General features: G+C 46.0%; 1 protein-coding gene across 1 annotated transcript in view; it reads left to right on the plus strand.

The window, feature by feature from the left end:
- The first annotated feature begins 464 nt into the window (after positions 1-464).
- The window catches only part of LOC101968186 (heparan sulfate glucosamine 3-O-sulfotransferase 3B1), a 41,171-nt gene continuing 24,807 nt past the window's right edge, over positions 465-16,828 (plus strand). Inside the window, exon 1 of the mRNA XM_005338857.5 lies at positions 465-1,497. Within this exon, the coding sequence (XP_005338914.2) occupies positions 944-1,497 (554 nt within the window). The 5' untranslated portion in view covers positions 465-943. The remainder of the gene's footprint in view (positions 1,498-16,828) is intronic.

The raw sequence follows: 16,828 nt of genomic DNA on the forward strand, positions 1-16,828 counted from the left end.
GTGCCTCTCTCTCCCAGTTTTCCCTCCTCCAACCCTGACTACAACACAGACACATCCCGAACCTGCCTAAGAAACATCTGGATGGGGACTTACGTCCCAGACATCTAGGCAACTACAGCCACGGTTGGCTCCGGGGAGCGAGTGCGGAAAGGCGCGCGGGTGCGGGAGCGCACCACTCAGTGGAATAGGACTTCTCTCAGGGTCTGGTCACTCGAGCATCCTTCCCACCATCTGCTCCTGTCACCAGTCCCCGGCCCCGCCTCTCTAAAACCGCCCCTTGAGTCCTGCAGCCAATAACAATCCCCAACCACTCTCCACCGCCCCGAACCCTTTCCACACCCCCACGTTCCGAGAGAAGATTGGCTGTTTAGCCCTCGGCAAAGGGCCTGCATTTGCATGGTGTTCCGGGTTTCTGGTAGGTAGAACGGCCTGTCACTCCCGAAGACCGGTCCCGCCCACTCCACCTCAGTCCCCAGCTCCCTTCCTGCGCAGTTCTCCTCCGCAGCCTCTGCGGGCAAGTGCCGGGGCTGCTCTCAAGGATTAGTTCTCTGGACTGCTAAGAGGCAGCCCCGGCGAGCGGTTGTGCGCACCGTCCGGAGTGACCAGGGCGCGGGAGTGCAGCGTTCTTCTGGCCCAGCGCGGGTCATGGCACGGCAATAACAGCCCTTCTACCAGCAATTACCACTGCTCTGACTTTCCGTTCCAGTTGCTGCTCCTCCCGGGCAACATGTCAAGAGCCGCCGCCGCTACAGCTGCCGCCGCCACCTGGGGAAGAGCAGCAGCAGCAGCAGCAGCAGCAGGAGTGGCAACCGCGGGTACGCGGGGGCAATAAACCGAGCAGCCCGGCTTCCAGAGGGTCAAGGGACCCTCACCGTGCTCACTGCTCCGGCCAGACCTGCGCCATGTGCTGAGCCATGTCCCTGGCCGCGCCCGCGGGCATCGCATGGGGCAGCGCCTGAGCGGCGGCCGATCCTGCCTCGATGTCCCCGGGCGGTTCCTGCCGCAGCCTCCAACGCCCCCGCCACCGGTGAGGAGGAAGCTCGCGCTGCTCTTCGCCATGCTCTGCGTCTGGCTCTACATGTTCCTGTACTCGTGCGCCGGCTCTTGCGCCGCCGCTCCCGGGCTACTGCTGTTGGGTTCGGGGTCCCGCACTGCACACGCCCCGCCAGCCCTGGCCACAGCTCCAAATGGGACGCCCCCCAGGTTGCCTTTCCGGGCACCGCCGGCCACCGCATTGGCTGCTGGCAAGGAGATGGCGGAGGGCGCCGCGAGCCTAGAAGAGCAGAGTCGCGAAACGCCTGACTCCCCCAGCTCCATCTCCAGCTTCTTTAGTGGGTCAGGGACCAAGCAGCTGCCGCAGGCCATTATCATCGGCGTGAAGAAGGGCGGCACGAGGGCCCTGTTGGAGTTCTTGCGCGTGCATCCCGACGTGCGCGCCGTGGGCGCGGAGCCCCACTTCTTCGACCGCAGCTATGACAAGGGTCTAGCCTGGTATCGGTGAGTTATTTGACGGGGCCAGGGTCACCGTCCGCGACCCAGACCATAAGGAAGGGAAACCAGGCACATGTTGGGAAGATGGTTGGGGGCACCACAGCTGGGAGGGACAGAGGATGACCGCCTAGTGCAGGCTAGTAGCGTCGAGAATCCCGCCCTCGCGCGGTACAGGTTACTCCTTGCTCGAGTCTGGCTACTACCTACAGAAACTTCTCACGGAGAACTCAGTGGTCCGTGGTGCCCTGAAAAATTAACTAGGCGACTTCGTCGCAAGGAAGCGTGGCAGCTAATGGAAAGCGCTTAGGGAAGCGGGCTATCGTCTAACCCTGGCAGTGTCACCCATGAATCAATTCAGTGTTGGTTTTTTTTTCTTTTCTTTTTCCTCTCCGGAGACCGGGACACTGGGAGGAGTGTTCTACGCCTCTTGGGTAGCAGTCTCCTCCCTAGACCAACTTCTAGAGCCGCTTCTGCTCCCCAGATGGGGAGGGGGGTGGAGACCACGGCATCCTGCCAAGGCTGCCGAGTCTGTTAACTTTTTTGTTACAGTCCTTCTTGTTACCGGAACCCGAAGGGGGTCAGACCCGCCGCGCTCGCGAGCTGCTAGGGCTGGGGAGGGTGAGCTGGGCGGGTGGCTCTGCGCCTCTGCTGGCTGTGGCGCGCCGAGCGTGGAGCGGTGCTGGTCCCTGTCGGGCAAAGGCGCGCACTGCAGCCTGCCCGCCCTAGCGGCGCGCAGCTTTGAAGGAACCGGAGCGCCCCAGGCACAGCCCGTAGGTTTCCGCCTCCCAGGCCTCGGTACAGGGACACGGTCTCTAGTCTCCGCCGCCCCCGTTCAAGTCAGGGCGCAAAGAATATTCGGGCCCATTGATCAAGAAATGAGGGTTGCCTAGAAGTCGCGGCTTCCGGAAATTGTGCTCTCAAATAGAGTTGTGAGTCCAGTTCCAGAGGGACAGAGGCCCCAAGGTCATAATTACGACCTCTGCCTATTGCTTCCCTCCAGCTACTGGTCTTTTGGGGTGAGTGGTTGGGGTGGGAGACAGGCTCCAGGCTCCGGAAACCCGGTTTTCTGATTAATGGGCCCAGGCACTGGTCCTCATTCCATCTCTCTGGTCACCATCCCTCAGCCTACACTACTCCTCGAGTCTCCGGCATTTTTCCAATACCGGTTAGCTTCTAAGAGGCTGGAGACTTAAGAAAACAAAAGGGGAGAACCTAACCGAACCCCACTTCCTGTCTCCACTGCATTTCTCTGGATCTGGATAGGATGGGGGAAAAAAAAACAGTGACTGACCTTAGGATTAAAACCGCTCCTTTCCCAGCCGCGTCCTCCCCCTACTCATTGTCTTTAATGTTTTTTATTATTGTCAGGAGTTGCCTAAGTCTAGAGGTTTAGCCAACCGTGACAGCCGCTCTTCTCACTATTTCCAAGACGCTACCTGAATTCACGTCCTGACTAGAGAACTCTGAGCCTCGGTGCTCTCATCCGTGCAGTGGGGATGATACTGGTTCTCCGCAAAGCCGGGAAGTGAATGCATTGGTGCAGTCAGGTGCTTGCTGGCACTTGGGGACCTCTTTAATTGTTAGCTATTGTCATTGATTGGATGTTATTTCTTCACCATAGCCACCCCCTCCTCCTCCTGGGATGGTGGTTCCGGGAGTGGAGCCGGATGGCAGGCTATAACTAGAGAGCCCTTCTAAGGTGGAGCCCAACAAAGCCGGAGGCAGCCCGGGATTTTCTGAGATCAGACACTCTTGCAGGCCGGGTTGGGAGGAACGGAAAGGAAAATAACCGAACCCTTGATGTCAGTTCTAGAAGCACCTGGAGCAGGCTGTGGAAATCCCCCACAGGGAGATTCACGAAATCTCCTAGGCGGCGGCCCTCCACCTGCCACTTTCCTTTTGATCGATTCAAAAAACTCTGAATAAAGTCGCGCTGGAAACCCTAGTCGCGCTCCTGCAGCCGGGAGCGCAGCCTGGGAGCTGCCCTGGGAGTGGCTGCATTTGGCCGAGCGGGCTAAGGCAAGTCGCCAGAGGCGCTAGGTTAATCATCCTTCCTAGCTATCTAACTAAAAAAACTGACTAGCAGGACTGTTGCAACGCGGAGGTACCAGAGGAGGTACAGAGCCCGCGGCCGCGACCTGGGAGAAGCAAACTGCAAACTCGCAGTGTTCCCTGATTGTCCCACCAGGCGTGTCTGGCGCGGCCGCAGGGTTGGTCGGTTTTTTATTTTTTTAAGGAAATTAAATATTTTAAATACTATCTGCTTAATTACAAATTTTAAACTAATTTAAAATATTCTGAGCAAATATGTGGACTTAACAGTTATTTTGAAGGTGACCGTTTTAACTTTAAACCCAACACCGTTAAGACGCCTGACCTAGGGTGCTATACGTAAGAGCCAATGTTTGGGGTTCACCCTTGGCCCTCGCTGGAGTTCCCTCTCCTCGAAAAATCCCTGCTCCACCTAAGACGTGAGCTCCATTGTACCTGAGCTGTCGGTAAGCTCAGGCGGGCAATTGGAGAAGAGTATAAATAATAATTAAGCAGAAAGAAAGATGCAATTCCGAAAATGTTTTAAACAAGTCCTCAAAATGAGAATCTATGAGAAAGGGAGACATTTGAAAGGCATTTAAGACAAAAATCTATGAGCCTGGATGGTTGAGCCCAAGGGTCAGCCTCCTAATCTGTTGGAGAACCAGGTCATGGCTGTCTGAGCCGTCGTTAATGGGTTTAATGGGGTGATCCACAGCTCCGCCAGTGGCCTAACCCAGTAGCCCAGGGCCTGGACGGATTTGCATGACGTCTCGGAATTTGACTGCAGCTCCTTCCACTTGTCCTAATGAGACACTATCAGCCACATGAAGAGGGTTCATGGTTGGATGGAGACCACCGAGGTGGTAGCGCGGAGCTGACCCCGCCACTGGCCAGAGAGTGGGAGTCTTTGCACTCACTGCTTAACCGCTAATTCGTGCTGTCTGAGCCTGAACTCAAGTTTGTTTTAGTCTGCAATTCAGATTCTTCTGGGCTTACTTTTCCAGTTCATCATTCAGATTTTTGGAATCAAACTCCCAAACTTAGCAAGTGCTGATGAGGCCCTCACGGAATGACAGACATATGAGTGCTATATAGTGACCCTGGACTTTACCTTCAGGTCCTGGATGGGATGGTGTCTGAAAATAGCAGGGTGTGGTTCAGGAGAACTAACAAATGCAAAAGTGCAGAAACCACTCACCCTAGATTGATTTAAACTTCCGGATGGCCAAACACATTTAAGATTTCCCTTTTCCTCTTAAGTTTTGGTAGATTTTTATGAATATTAATGACCTTAGTTTGGGGATTAATTTAGCCAAATATTCAGTGATTATTATTTATTTTACAGATATGAGCTTCATCTTGACTCCCCTTTCCATTTTTGGTTGCACAAAATAAACTGACATTTCTATGATTTGGCCAACATTAAACAAATCTCTGTGTGTGTGTGTGTGTGTGTGTGTGTGTGTGTGTGTAACATTAAATGTTTTTTTTTTCCCAGTGTGCCAGGCACTGTTTCAAGTTTTACAGGATTAGCAATTTAATCCTCATTACTGTCCTGTGAAGTAGGCATTTTTACAGATGAGGAAACACAGGCACAGAGAGGTTAAGCAACTTGCCCAAGCTCTCACAGCTGGAAAGTGGCAAAGCTAATATACCACCCAGGCAGTCCTGCTCCAAATATTGTCCTGTGTCACGCTCCCTCACTAAGTGACTAAAACACTGTGTTAGTTATATATGTTGAGTTCAAAACTGCATTTGCTTTAAGAGTTTGACAGTTTTCTGACTGCCTCCAGTGATCTCAGTGGGGATTGCTCACTTTGTCATTAACTTTATTTATTTATTTAATTTTGGTACCAGAGACTGAACCCAGAGTCCCTTAACAACTTATCCACATCCCCAGCCCCCTTTTATAATTTTTTTTTTTAAGTTTTGAGATAGGGTCTCACTAACTGGATTAAGGGGGCCTTGCTAAGTTGCTAAGGCTGGCTTTGAACTCGTGATCCTCCTGCCTCAGCCTCTGGAGCCACTGAGGCATGTGCCACCACACTGGCTGTCATTCACTTTAAAAGAATTTCAACTCCAAAACAAACTAGTTGGTAATATCCCCAATTGGTATATACTAAATTGAGGATAATCACACTACTGTGACACTTTTACTTTTCTGCACAGGACAGCTAGAATCAAAGGAGTCATTAAAATGACAAAAATACCCCTCAAGTACAGAGGCTAAGAAAATATAGTATCCTTCCTGAAGAGTAGATTTATGCTCTGCCACTTGCCCTTTTTAAGGCTGGGAAGTCTAAGAGGACATAGGTTAAGTGATGTGTTCCCAAACTCCTTGGAATCAATTTAAAAAAATATATAGTGTCCCCAAATCAAGTAATTAAATTAGACTTGTTAACCAAGAGACAATTATAACTAATACTTTGAGCAGATTTCTTTAGAATGAGATTCCAAAACCCAGAAACTGCAGAAAACTCCCCCAAAGGGTAATAGCTAAAGAAAAAAGAAAAAAAGAAAATCCCCTATATTTTTAATTTAATGAATATTCAGAAAATGAATTTCCCCAGTCTTTTTTCTAAAAACCCGGTGGCCAAGCCTGTTCCTGTCTTCACTGAGGGAAATGTAAGATAAGATCGTATTGGAGATAATTCCATTTTGAAATAATTGCACTTATTCATTCCTGGAGTTTAAACCAAGAATGAAACTCACTTCCAAACTACTGGGTGAAGACCAAAGATCTACATTTATATGCAACAATTTGAAATACAAACCATTATGTTACAAAGCTGTCAAGATTTATTAGCAAGACAGTGTAGCATGTGCTGAACTCTGTTTTTAATTAGGCACCTAAATTAGACCATAAAATGGTTGATTAATCTTTTACAAGTTGAGGGGAAAATATAACATAAATTAACCTAATCATAAGTGTTTTCCCAGATGCTCTGAGTTAATAAAATAGTCAATATTTAATAGCAATCTATTTGTTTTAGATAAATAAAATGCTGAAATGCATGAGTTAAATTACACTTATTATCTTCCAAATGATACATTTATTATTGAATAAGGCTCTAAGAATTAGGTTGCAGCACATACCTTAAAAAACATTCTTAAAAAGATAGACTGTTACAATTAGGAATTAAATGATGACTAAACCAGATTTTGCTTTTTTGATGGGATCTGGTTATTAAAAAGTTATAATTTAATATAGATCAATATTTCTGAAAGATATTTTCCCAGATAAAGTTGTATTGTTTGACATTTCAAGGTGACTTGTCACAGCTTCTGTTTTTCTAGGTTGGTGTTTTAATTTTGTTTGAAATTTTTTTAATATTTGGAAAGATCAACACGTCACAAAATCTTTTTCCAATAATGTATGCTAATTTGCCCTTTGGTTTAAAACATGTCATAGCACATAAAATTTTCTGGTTATATAAAATGATTATTTTAGTTACCAAAATTATTTATAATTAAAAAGTGCACCAGGAATTTTTAAAACAACAAACCTACGAGTCAGCTATTCTTATGAATTAAGGAGGTGCCATTTATTTAATACTTCAGAATTAAAAATATAAGACTAAGATTGTTTTCTATGTCAGTAGTTTTTTTAAAAAAATACTTTGTGTTCTCACTGTATGAACAAGGAAATTAAGTTGATTGACAGAAATATAAAATGTCCACCCTAAACTCAGAACATAATAAACATTTCTTTTGCTGTGAATAGTTTCCAAATAGGGCCCTACCTCTCATTTAACAGTGGATGATTTCAGACCATCAGAGAAATTTCAGCCCTTGGCTGCTGAGATAGTCAGGAATCCCAGCAAAATGAATTCCCCAAGTATGTGGCATATTTTCAAGGGTAATGAAAACAATATGCTGCCTACCTCAAATGAAAACATTTACCATGACCAAAAAGAAATGAGATACTGATATCTTTGAAAACTAATTGTACATAGACCATGAAACTTTTTTTTTTAATATTTAAAACAGTACCTTGTGAAAACTCTCATATTCCTCTCAAACTATGCCAAAATAAAACTAACCTCAAATAAAACTGATGTTAGTGCATGATGGGGTTTTCGTTCTGATTTTTCTTTTCAAAATATTTGAAGAAAAGTTTAGGATTTAAGGAGCAATTACCATCTTAGTAACATGATAATAAATAATTTTTCTTTGCAACCAAGGGCTATGTGTTAGAATTTTCCTAATGCTAATAACAACCATATTTAAATTTTTTGGAACATAAATAAGGGTAGTATTAATTTCCTCTGTGTGTATGTGTGTGAAAAATATATATAAATATATATTATATATATATCTTAAATTCTTCTTTTAAATACAGATTCCTGAGACTTGATTAGTATTAAAACTAATACTAAAAAATACTGTGTCCTTTAAAATTTTACTTCATTTTTGTCACAGATGGAACATGTTTAAATAACAAAGTTGTACAGAACATCCTTTGCCTCTCAAAGTTCTAGTGTAGTTCTAGTGTAGCACAGCAGTGTATTATTAATAATGCACAATATATTCAAAAGAGTTAGAAAAGAGGAATCAAATGTACCCACAAGTAGAGAACAATTTAAAGTGATGGATGTGCTGTCATGAATTGATCACTGCCCAATGTATACATAAATCGAAATATCATTGTCTATCATAATTATTTACAAATATTACATCAGTAAATATAAAACGAGTTCAGAGCAATAGAAATAGATATGGTTAAAGAGGACTGTCGGGGAGCTTGTATTTTATTGATATTAAAATAATCACCATATGTTGTGGGAATAAAATATTTTTCTTCTAAATATGATAAATGTGTTAAAAAAAAAAAAAAAGAAGAAGAAGACTGGTTTAACCTGAGGTTGATGGTGTTTTCGTCCAGGGTGGACTATTTCTCATCAAGGGGTCAGACTTTGAAGCCCCTTTGACTAGAAGGTGAACGATTCCATGTGTGTCCGTGAGGAACTTGGAGCACAGGACTCGGAATCCCTGTTTTCTACTTAGCACGGTTACACTGGCTTAGAAAGCCATAAAATGCTGAAAGATGGTTCTGGGCAATATGAGATGGGGCGGAGGTGGGGGGGGGGGAGCAAATGCAGAGTGGAAACACACTGGGAAGAGAAGTGACAAGAAACAGATTTTTCACGCACGCTTTTGATTTAATGAATGGAGTGGAGGTTAGGAGGAAAGAGCTGCCTCCCCCAACCCTTTTATTCAGATCTGGTGACAGAAGTGACCAACATGGCCCCAGACCGGTCCCCGAGGTGGCCACGTGTCCGTTTCTTTCTGGCAGTTCACGGAGACGTCCCATTCTGGAAGGGTGGCCCAGGGCGCTGCCGGGGACAGAAAATGGCTCCGCGGCTGGCGGGCCTCGGGGATCAGTCAGCCTGGCACTTGTGTCGCGTGGGATCAATGCATCTGGTCCGAGGACCGCTGAGCCCCGGAGACAGATGGCCGAGCGGGCCCGTGTTGGGGGCGGGGCCGGCGGACGGGTGGGGGCTGCCCCTCCGCCCCGAGGGTCGCCGCCGCTGGCCACGTGACCTGCCCCAGGGCAGCGCTCCGGCCTCACCTGTTGGGCCGAGCCAGCTCGGGTGGCCGGCGCTGGAGGTGGGCGGAGCCGGCGGGACTCGTCCCGGCGCTAACTGGTCGGAGTGGCAGCTCGGGGGACCAATGCCGTCCCAGAGAGGGGGCGGGCTGAGGGCGCGCGTCCCGCCCCCGCCGGGGTGGGGCTGGCTGTTCCAGCTGCTTCGCGTCTCTTCTGAGCAGAAATGGGTTCTGAAGCGCTTTCGCTTTTTGAGCCTGGGTTATCAGCTGGATCTATTTGTGCTCTCATCGTTTCTTCACTTTGCCCCTTTTACACCTTCTGCAAAAACTTCCCAGCCTCTTAGAGCGGAAGTGTCTGTAAGCATGGGGACAGAGGCAGGCTAACCTCCCCCTGCATTCGTGGTAGTTTTAGGGTAGTGGCCTGAGTGGGTTCTTTAAGAGCAGAGCACACTGACTTTTTAGGGCCTTAATTTTTGGAGCAGACCAAGGGGAGGTGAATACTTTGAGTTTCCAGCTGTCACGTCCCTCCCTTGTAATTTGGAGGAAGGATCCCGCCCTCAGTGCATTTACTTCTGTAATGGGTGCCTGGAAGGTGATTCAGCAAACTCGGTGGATAACTAATTGAAAATAGCTTCATTTCCACAGTAGAGTCTGTCAAATGACAGTATGAAGCCCCTTTCTAATGATTCCTCAATCTCACCTGCACTAAGACCAAGTGTCCTGTGTACACCCTCCCCAGATCTCCAATGCTCCGGAGTCTCCCTCATACCCACTCTTGAGCTCAACCTCGTTTAGGGGCCCTGCGCTGGTCCTCCAACTCCCCCTTCCCCTTTGGCAACCTCTGAGCTTCTCTGCACCCTCAATCTGCAGGGTGGTCAGGAAGGGATCTCATTCCTGGCTACAGACAGGCTCACCACCTTCTAATGCTGCCCCAGGGCCTCAACCCTCAAAAGCCTTTTCCTTTCAGGAGGGACTTATTCTGTGGCACTGAGAATTTTGTTGTGGAATTGAATGAAGCAAACCCTTTCTCTGGATTTTTTTTCTTGGGGGCATAGGTACATGATGGGTATGAACAAGGCGACAAACACACATAGGGGATTGCTTGATGCTGCAAGAGATGTTGAAGAAATGCAAGGTTTATTCCATACTTCCATTAAAGTGCAGTCTCCCTGGGGAGACTTCACACAGCACACAATTAGAGAATAGCAATTCCCTGATAGATAGCTCCTGGTGCCTTCCCCCAGCTGAGCGGCTTCTCTCCCCTACCCTCCCCAGCCCCCAATCCTTCCTCTTGAAGTGCTCTTTGGCTGGTCCCTGGTGCCCTCCTGTCTGATTGTTCCAGTCTCTAGGCACTTAGCATATGCTAGTGCTGCCAGTTAACACAGATACACAAAGAAGTAAACATCCTGTTCCCACCTAAGAGCTTTTGAGGAAGCCCCAAGTGGGTGAGTGGGTGTGTGGGAAGAGGTGGAGCAAAGTGACAGAGAGATAGGAAGGTACTCAGAGGTAGGAAGGTACTCATTGTTTTATCATTGACCCGAAATAATGAGGAAGCAATTGATGACTATTTTAAGCCTTTTATATAATCAATGAATAATACATTCCTTTTAATTTTTAAAAAAAATTTATTTTGAGACAGAGTCTCTAAGTCACTTAGGGTCTAAATTGCTGAGGCTGGCCTTGAACTTGGGATTCTTCTGCCTCAGCCTCCAGAGTCACTGGGTTTACAGGCATGTGCCACCATGCCCAGCCATAATACAGTTTTATAAATGATGTTTACCTATTTTTATTTCAGTGACCAACAAGGATTTATTAGTACTTGCTTTTTTAAAAACTAGGCTTTACTTTTTGGAGCAGTTTTAGGCTCACAGCAAAGCTGGAGTACAAAGATTCCCCGTCTGTTCTGTACCCCTTCACATGCCCAGCCTCCCCCTACTTCCAACATTTACCACCAGAGTGGTCCATTTGTTAGAAAGTTGACATTGGAGTTCTCTGCTGGAGTTTTACGCTATGGATTTGGACAAATGCATAAAGATATGTATCCTTTAGTAAAGTATCACATAGAGTAATTTCACCTCCCTAAAAATCCCATTTGGGCATTTGCTTTTATCATGTGGTATACAAAACAGCTTTTGAAGTGCTAAAGAAGTAAAAGAGTCAAGAAGTTGATTAAAATTTAAAGGCTCAAAGAGGTCTCAAAGCATTTTAAGCACTGAGTGTTAAAAACAAAACAAAACAAACAAAAAACAGATCCTTAGCCCTGTCAGATCACTGATATCTAAAAACATTTTAGGTAAAGGAGGAAGCACGAGATCCTATAACACAAAATTTTAAGTATGATTTTTTAATGATACTTTTCCAGGAGCTTTCCAGGTAAGGAGGTAAGAATAAGTTATTAGTTACTTTGAGGTGCAATAGGGGTTAAAAGACTCAGGATTCAGTCAGTGGGGCTTGCCATATGCAAGCAAGTGGGCCAGGCTCTTATTTAATCTTAACAGCGATCCTTTCATGTGATTTCCCTTATTTTGCAAAGAAGGAAGTTCACATAGGCTGCCTGAGTTCATCTAGCTATAGCTATTGGTGACTCTGCCTCTTGAATACAAAGAAAAGAAGGCTTCTCTGGGGACCCTTCAGACTCCATAACCTAGAGATTTTATGGGTTGCTGAAATTTGACATGATGTTCCTCCTGGGCCAGTTCAAGCCATCTCTTCTATTTTCTCCCCACCCAAAGACAAAGACTTTTCCATATAAATGTCTCCCCTAGATTACATTTTCCTTCTCTTTTTCTGTCTCTGTACTTACATTTTCTTCTAATCTCCAAGCTCACTTCTCAGCCCATCTTTGTGGCTTCCATACCCACCTCGTTGGTGGCAGTCTTCATCCATGTCATCCATGCACCAACCTGTTATTTGGCATCATCCTGTAGACCTTGCTCCTGCTATAGCATCTGTGCATTTGACCCCTCTCTACTGCAGCCTCCTCTGTCCCCATCCCTTCCCTCTTACCTGTTCCTTTTAATTGCTGGCCACTTCCACACTGTTTGGATTCTTAGGATTCCACTTGGCATTAGCTTTTTACCTAAGCTTGGATCCTTGTATCAGGATCACATTGAAATTCTCCCCACTTTACACTTTGTGGCCTGTTGCTTCCCTACGGCATTGTTCAAAACCCTAAGCATCCTCATCTGCGTCTGTTGGAGACACCTTATATTATACTGTCCCCAGCAGCTGTGTACAAGAAGGTATGATCATAAAGCAGGCCCAGTCTACCCTGAGCTTATGTCCTCAACCAGAAGCATAGATAGCTCTTGTGCTGTGCTTTCCTGGCCCTGAAAGGACCACCTATTCTTGCTCACACCAAGACCCTCTGTGTGTGCTGTTCCTTCCACAAAGCATTTCTCTTCTTCAAGTACCACTCAGTTGAACTCTTTCTCCACGGGGTGGGGGTGGGGGGACCTTCTGAGACATTGTGATATTTATATGAATTTTACTCCAGTAACCACTTTTTCTCAACATGGTAATATTTGATAGCTTTCTCAAGGATTCCCTCCATCATTTCTAAGGAAATGTGTTCTCTCTTTTAGATATAATTTGAAGAAAATCCCAGACTTCATACCATTTCATCTTTAAACCTAGTTTGTAGGTTTCTTTTAGACAAAATTTTATTTACATGCCTAGAGAAAAGTCTACAAATCAGAAGTGTGCAGTCTGATGTGTTTTCCCAAAGTGAACATATTGGTATTTGGTAATAAGCAACAAAACCAACCCCCAAAGCTACCCTGGTACCCCATCTGGTTACTATCCCCATTCTAAGGACAGCCACTATCCTGCCTCTTCCCACTACAGATTCATTTTACAATTGTCCAATTTAATGTAATGAAATCCTGTAAAAGCATGGGAATTTATCAGGATTATTGACAAACTAGGAGATTCCACATATAAATCCAGATGTGCTGCTTCTTTTATAAAGGGAGTAACCCTGTCTTTCTCATGGTAGCAGCTAGCTGGGGGACGCTGCTGCACCTGAGGATCCCCATCACTGTCCCCTGCCATCTCATTTGTGAGATGCAGGGGACCTGTAGTGAAGCAGGTCTTCAAGCTTTCTTAGTGCCCTTCATTTATTTGTTACCAAGCAAATAAGAGGAGCTGCAAACTCTAGGTATGCACATTTCAGGATCGAATGTCCTCAATCCAGTTCATCATGGACATTCTTGTTAGATTTTGGCATTAGCTTTTAAAATCTAACTTCATTTTATGCCTTCATAGGGATCTCAATCTCAGGAGAGGCTTTGTGGAGGTCTGCTGAGCTGGATGCTATTTATAATTAGAATCATTATCATAAATTCATTTTCAGTAACAAGCTTCTATTTTCACCGTGCTAAGGAGGGAACCTGGGACCTTGTGCATGCTAGGCAAGCACTCCACCCCTGAGCTGTATCCCTAGCTCCCCTCCGATTTTTAATTCTTTTATTTCCCTAATTGGCTCTTCTTCCATCTGCATCCCCCTCCAATTGCCAATTCTTAGGTCAGCCCTTGGCTACAAACACTTGATGACCTTAAGCAAGTCAGGTTTTTATATTTCTTTTTCTTTTTTTTTTTTTAAAGATTTTTTTTTTAAAGAGAGAGTGAGAGAGGAGAGAGAGAGAGAGAGAGAGAGAGAGAGAGAGAGAGAGAGAGAGAGAGAGAGAGATTTTTTAATATTTATTTTTCAGTTCTCGGCGGACACAACATCTTTGTTGGTATGTGGTGCTGAGGATTGAACCCGGGCCGCACGCATGCCAGGCGAGCGTGCTACCGCTTGAGCCACATCCCCAGCCCCGGGGTTTTTATATTTCTATCCTGAGGACACTTTGTGGATAGTCTGTGGGTCCCCTTTCTTTTTATAGAACAGAAAGTTCTGGAAAGATTACTATGTGATGTAAAGGAAAAAAAAATGATTCCACGTTAGCTCTCTTAAAGGTTCTGAAAAGCACTGTAGCTAAAAAGAAAAAACAATGTGTTTAATTTTTTTTTTCAACTAACATTTCCCGTTGTGTACAAAATCCTCTTTTCATTCATACCTTTCATTATCCAGTGGAGAGGTGTTTGTCTGGATTCGGATTTGGGGAGCAGGGGACCTGCCATGGAGCAGGTCTCCAGGGTTTCTTGCAGTTCTAAGAATTTGATCCCTGAACTTGTGCTTGTGTATCTTTGTGTACATTTTTACCCCCTTCCCCCACCCCTCTCCACTTTCACTCTTGGAACGGGCTGCCCCCTCTTGTTGCTTGTGTTAGAATCCACACATCTCTCTCATGGGATGTCATCTCAAACCTAGTGGGTCCACACCTCCCTTCCTTCCTCCCCCAAGATAATTGCTGTAAAGTGAATGAATCAAGAACAAGAGGTGGAATTGTAGTAAATCAAAGATCCTGGTTAGAAAGTTGCTGAGGCCCAGGCCAGAGAAACAGGCTTGCTGATTAGGATTTCAAGTCCAAGCTTGCTGAGGGCTTCTTTCGTAGCCTTCCACATGCTGTTATTCTGTTAGCAGGCTAATTGCAGGTTCTGCTTTCCTCCAAACAGCTGTGTCTGTTTTCATAGGTAAGTAAGTGCTCTGTGTTGGTGGTATTGACAGAGCAAGATGTTTGATAGTGTTAGAAAAGGTGAAGGTCTTCTCCACCCTGCCTGGCAGGGAGTTCTCTTGTGGTCTGTATATGTTTTATCCTCGCACTGAGACGATTGCTCACTCTGGATGTAATGTTGAAGTCTTCCTTAAATAAGGTGAACGCTAGATGTAAACATTGGCAGCAGTTTTTCTAACAGTAAGTTAGAAAAAAAAAATGCACGTTCTCTTTCTGTGTCTGGAGCCAAGGGGGGACACTTAAAAGTGTTCTATAGTCACAGAGCACCGGAATCAAAGGAAACTTTCAGATTAGGTGTCACTGGGAAAGGAGGTAAGCGGAACCTTTTAACAGAGGGAGATGGGGATCGATTTACCTGTTTGTGTAAAATGGAAGTTGCAGTAGTATCTGGATTCCCCTGGAGCACTCTAAGCCTGCTACAATGATCCTATTATCTCCTGATGCACTATCACGGACTCCTCCTATTTGGGGAAATTCTAACACCTGCTTGGGTCACCTCCTCACCTCTCCCTCTGCCCTGGCTCAGCCCGGAGACTTTGCCAAGGTCATTGCACATGGTCTAGGTGAACAGTCTCACACCTGGGTAGGATCCCCTATTGCATGTACCCTCTAGTTTTCTGTTCTTATCACACTTCCCTTCCTATAAAGTTACGTACCTTTTAAAGGGATATTTGAACCCTACCTTCTCTTTCTGCAGGGCCTTGTGAAAATAAGGCAATAACAAGGCAGCCTTATTGCCAGTCATGACCAGAGCATCTAGGTGGTACTCCTAATGAAATAATGTGTCTGCCTTTCATTCACTTATCCATCCATTCATGATTTTCCTCACTAGACAATTCTTGAACATTTAGAATGGGTTGAACAGTAAGCAGAAAACAAGCTGCTAAGCCATTGTCTGAATCCTAGGGGAGCTCATATGCTTGGTAGAGGGGCCATGATGAGCAATATATAGAAGAAAGTGAGAAATGCTACGGAGTAGGGGGACTAGGGGAACCCAAAGTAGAGGCTACTAGTGAGTTGGGCTCTGAAGGATGGATAGGAGTCTCTGGATAGGATCATCCAGAAAGTTCATAAAAGCATTAAGGTCAGGGAAGCTTCATGTGGAAAAGGCTCAGAGAAGCCTGGAGAGCGACAGAAATTCCTTGCATGGAGCAGAGAGGACATCAGAGATTGGAGAGGAGAGGGGTCAGAGGTGGAGAGGCTGATATGCCACGTTAAAAGAGAGGCCCTTCATCCCACAGGCTAGAGGACGTTTTTCAGACCAGCAGAGCCTCCCTTACTAAATGCATTGACAAGCTCTACCCAAGTCGTGCACATGCACATGTCTTTGAATTTTTTTTCTCATGCATTTTTGAGGAAAATGAAATAATTTGAATTGCAAGACAGAGAAGGCAAGAAAACACATAGGTGGCTTCCTAAGAGGAACTGCCCTCAACCCTGCTGGATAATGCACTGAGGCTCGTGGAGTTACTGGGACAAGCATTTGGTCCCGATGCTGCTCATGAAAATGGACGTGTGTCCTCAGTCCCACTCCTTCTCACTGCAAAATCTGCACATCCCTCTCCCCAAGCACCTGGAGGACTGTCCCAGAGGGATTTTGTTCTGTGGTTGGAAGTTTCCAGGGGGAAGAGAGCTGTTCTTCTCTAATCCCTTGCTTTGCTTCACAGGCCAGTTTCTCCAGCCTGGTGCGGAGCAGCAGATGGTTCACAAGCTGCTGCAGGCTAGGCCCTGCCCTCCTCTTCTTGCTTTCCCTAACCAATTCTGCAGAGGGAGGATCCCTGTCATTCCTTGGGAGGGGCTTCTAATCCAGGAGAGTGAACAGGCGACCAGGGAACATCCCATGGCCAGCTCTCACTGATTCTGCAGGGGGGTGAACATTCTTTCTTGGGTCTCAGAATCCTCAGATCAGCAGAAGCCACATTGGTGCCCCCAATGGTCAGCATTCCCAGAGCTTTTGAGTCCTATTCCTATCCCTCATTTTGGAGGAATTCAATTAAGTTTAGGGAGCTTCCACCATAGCATACAAAAGGGGTTGAAATAATTGATCAGATCTTGTTTAGAATGGTATTCCCCTGACCAGAGTCTTTCTATTTGTAGGAGATGAAGAGGAGAGACCAAGCAGGGTTCTCGGGAGTGCC

The sequence above is a fragment of the Ictidomys tridecemlineatus genome, chromosome 3, assembly GCF_052094955.1.
Source record: "Ictidomys tridecemlineatus isolate mIctTri1 chromosome 3, mIctTri1.hap1, whole genome shotgun sequence".
In the NCBI taxonomy this organism is placed as follows: Eukaryota; Metazoa; Chordata; class Mammalia; order Rodentia; family Sciuridae; genus Ictidomys; species Ictidomys tridecemlineatus.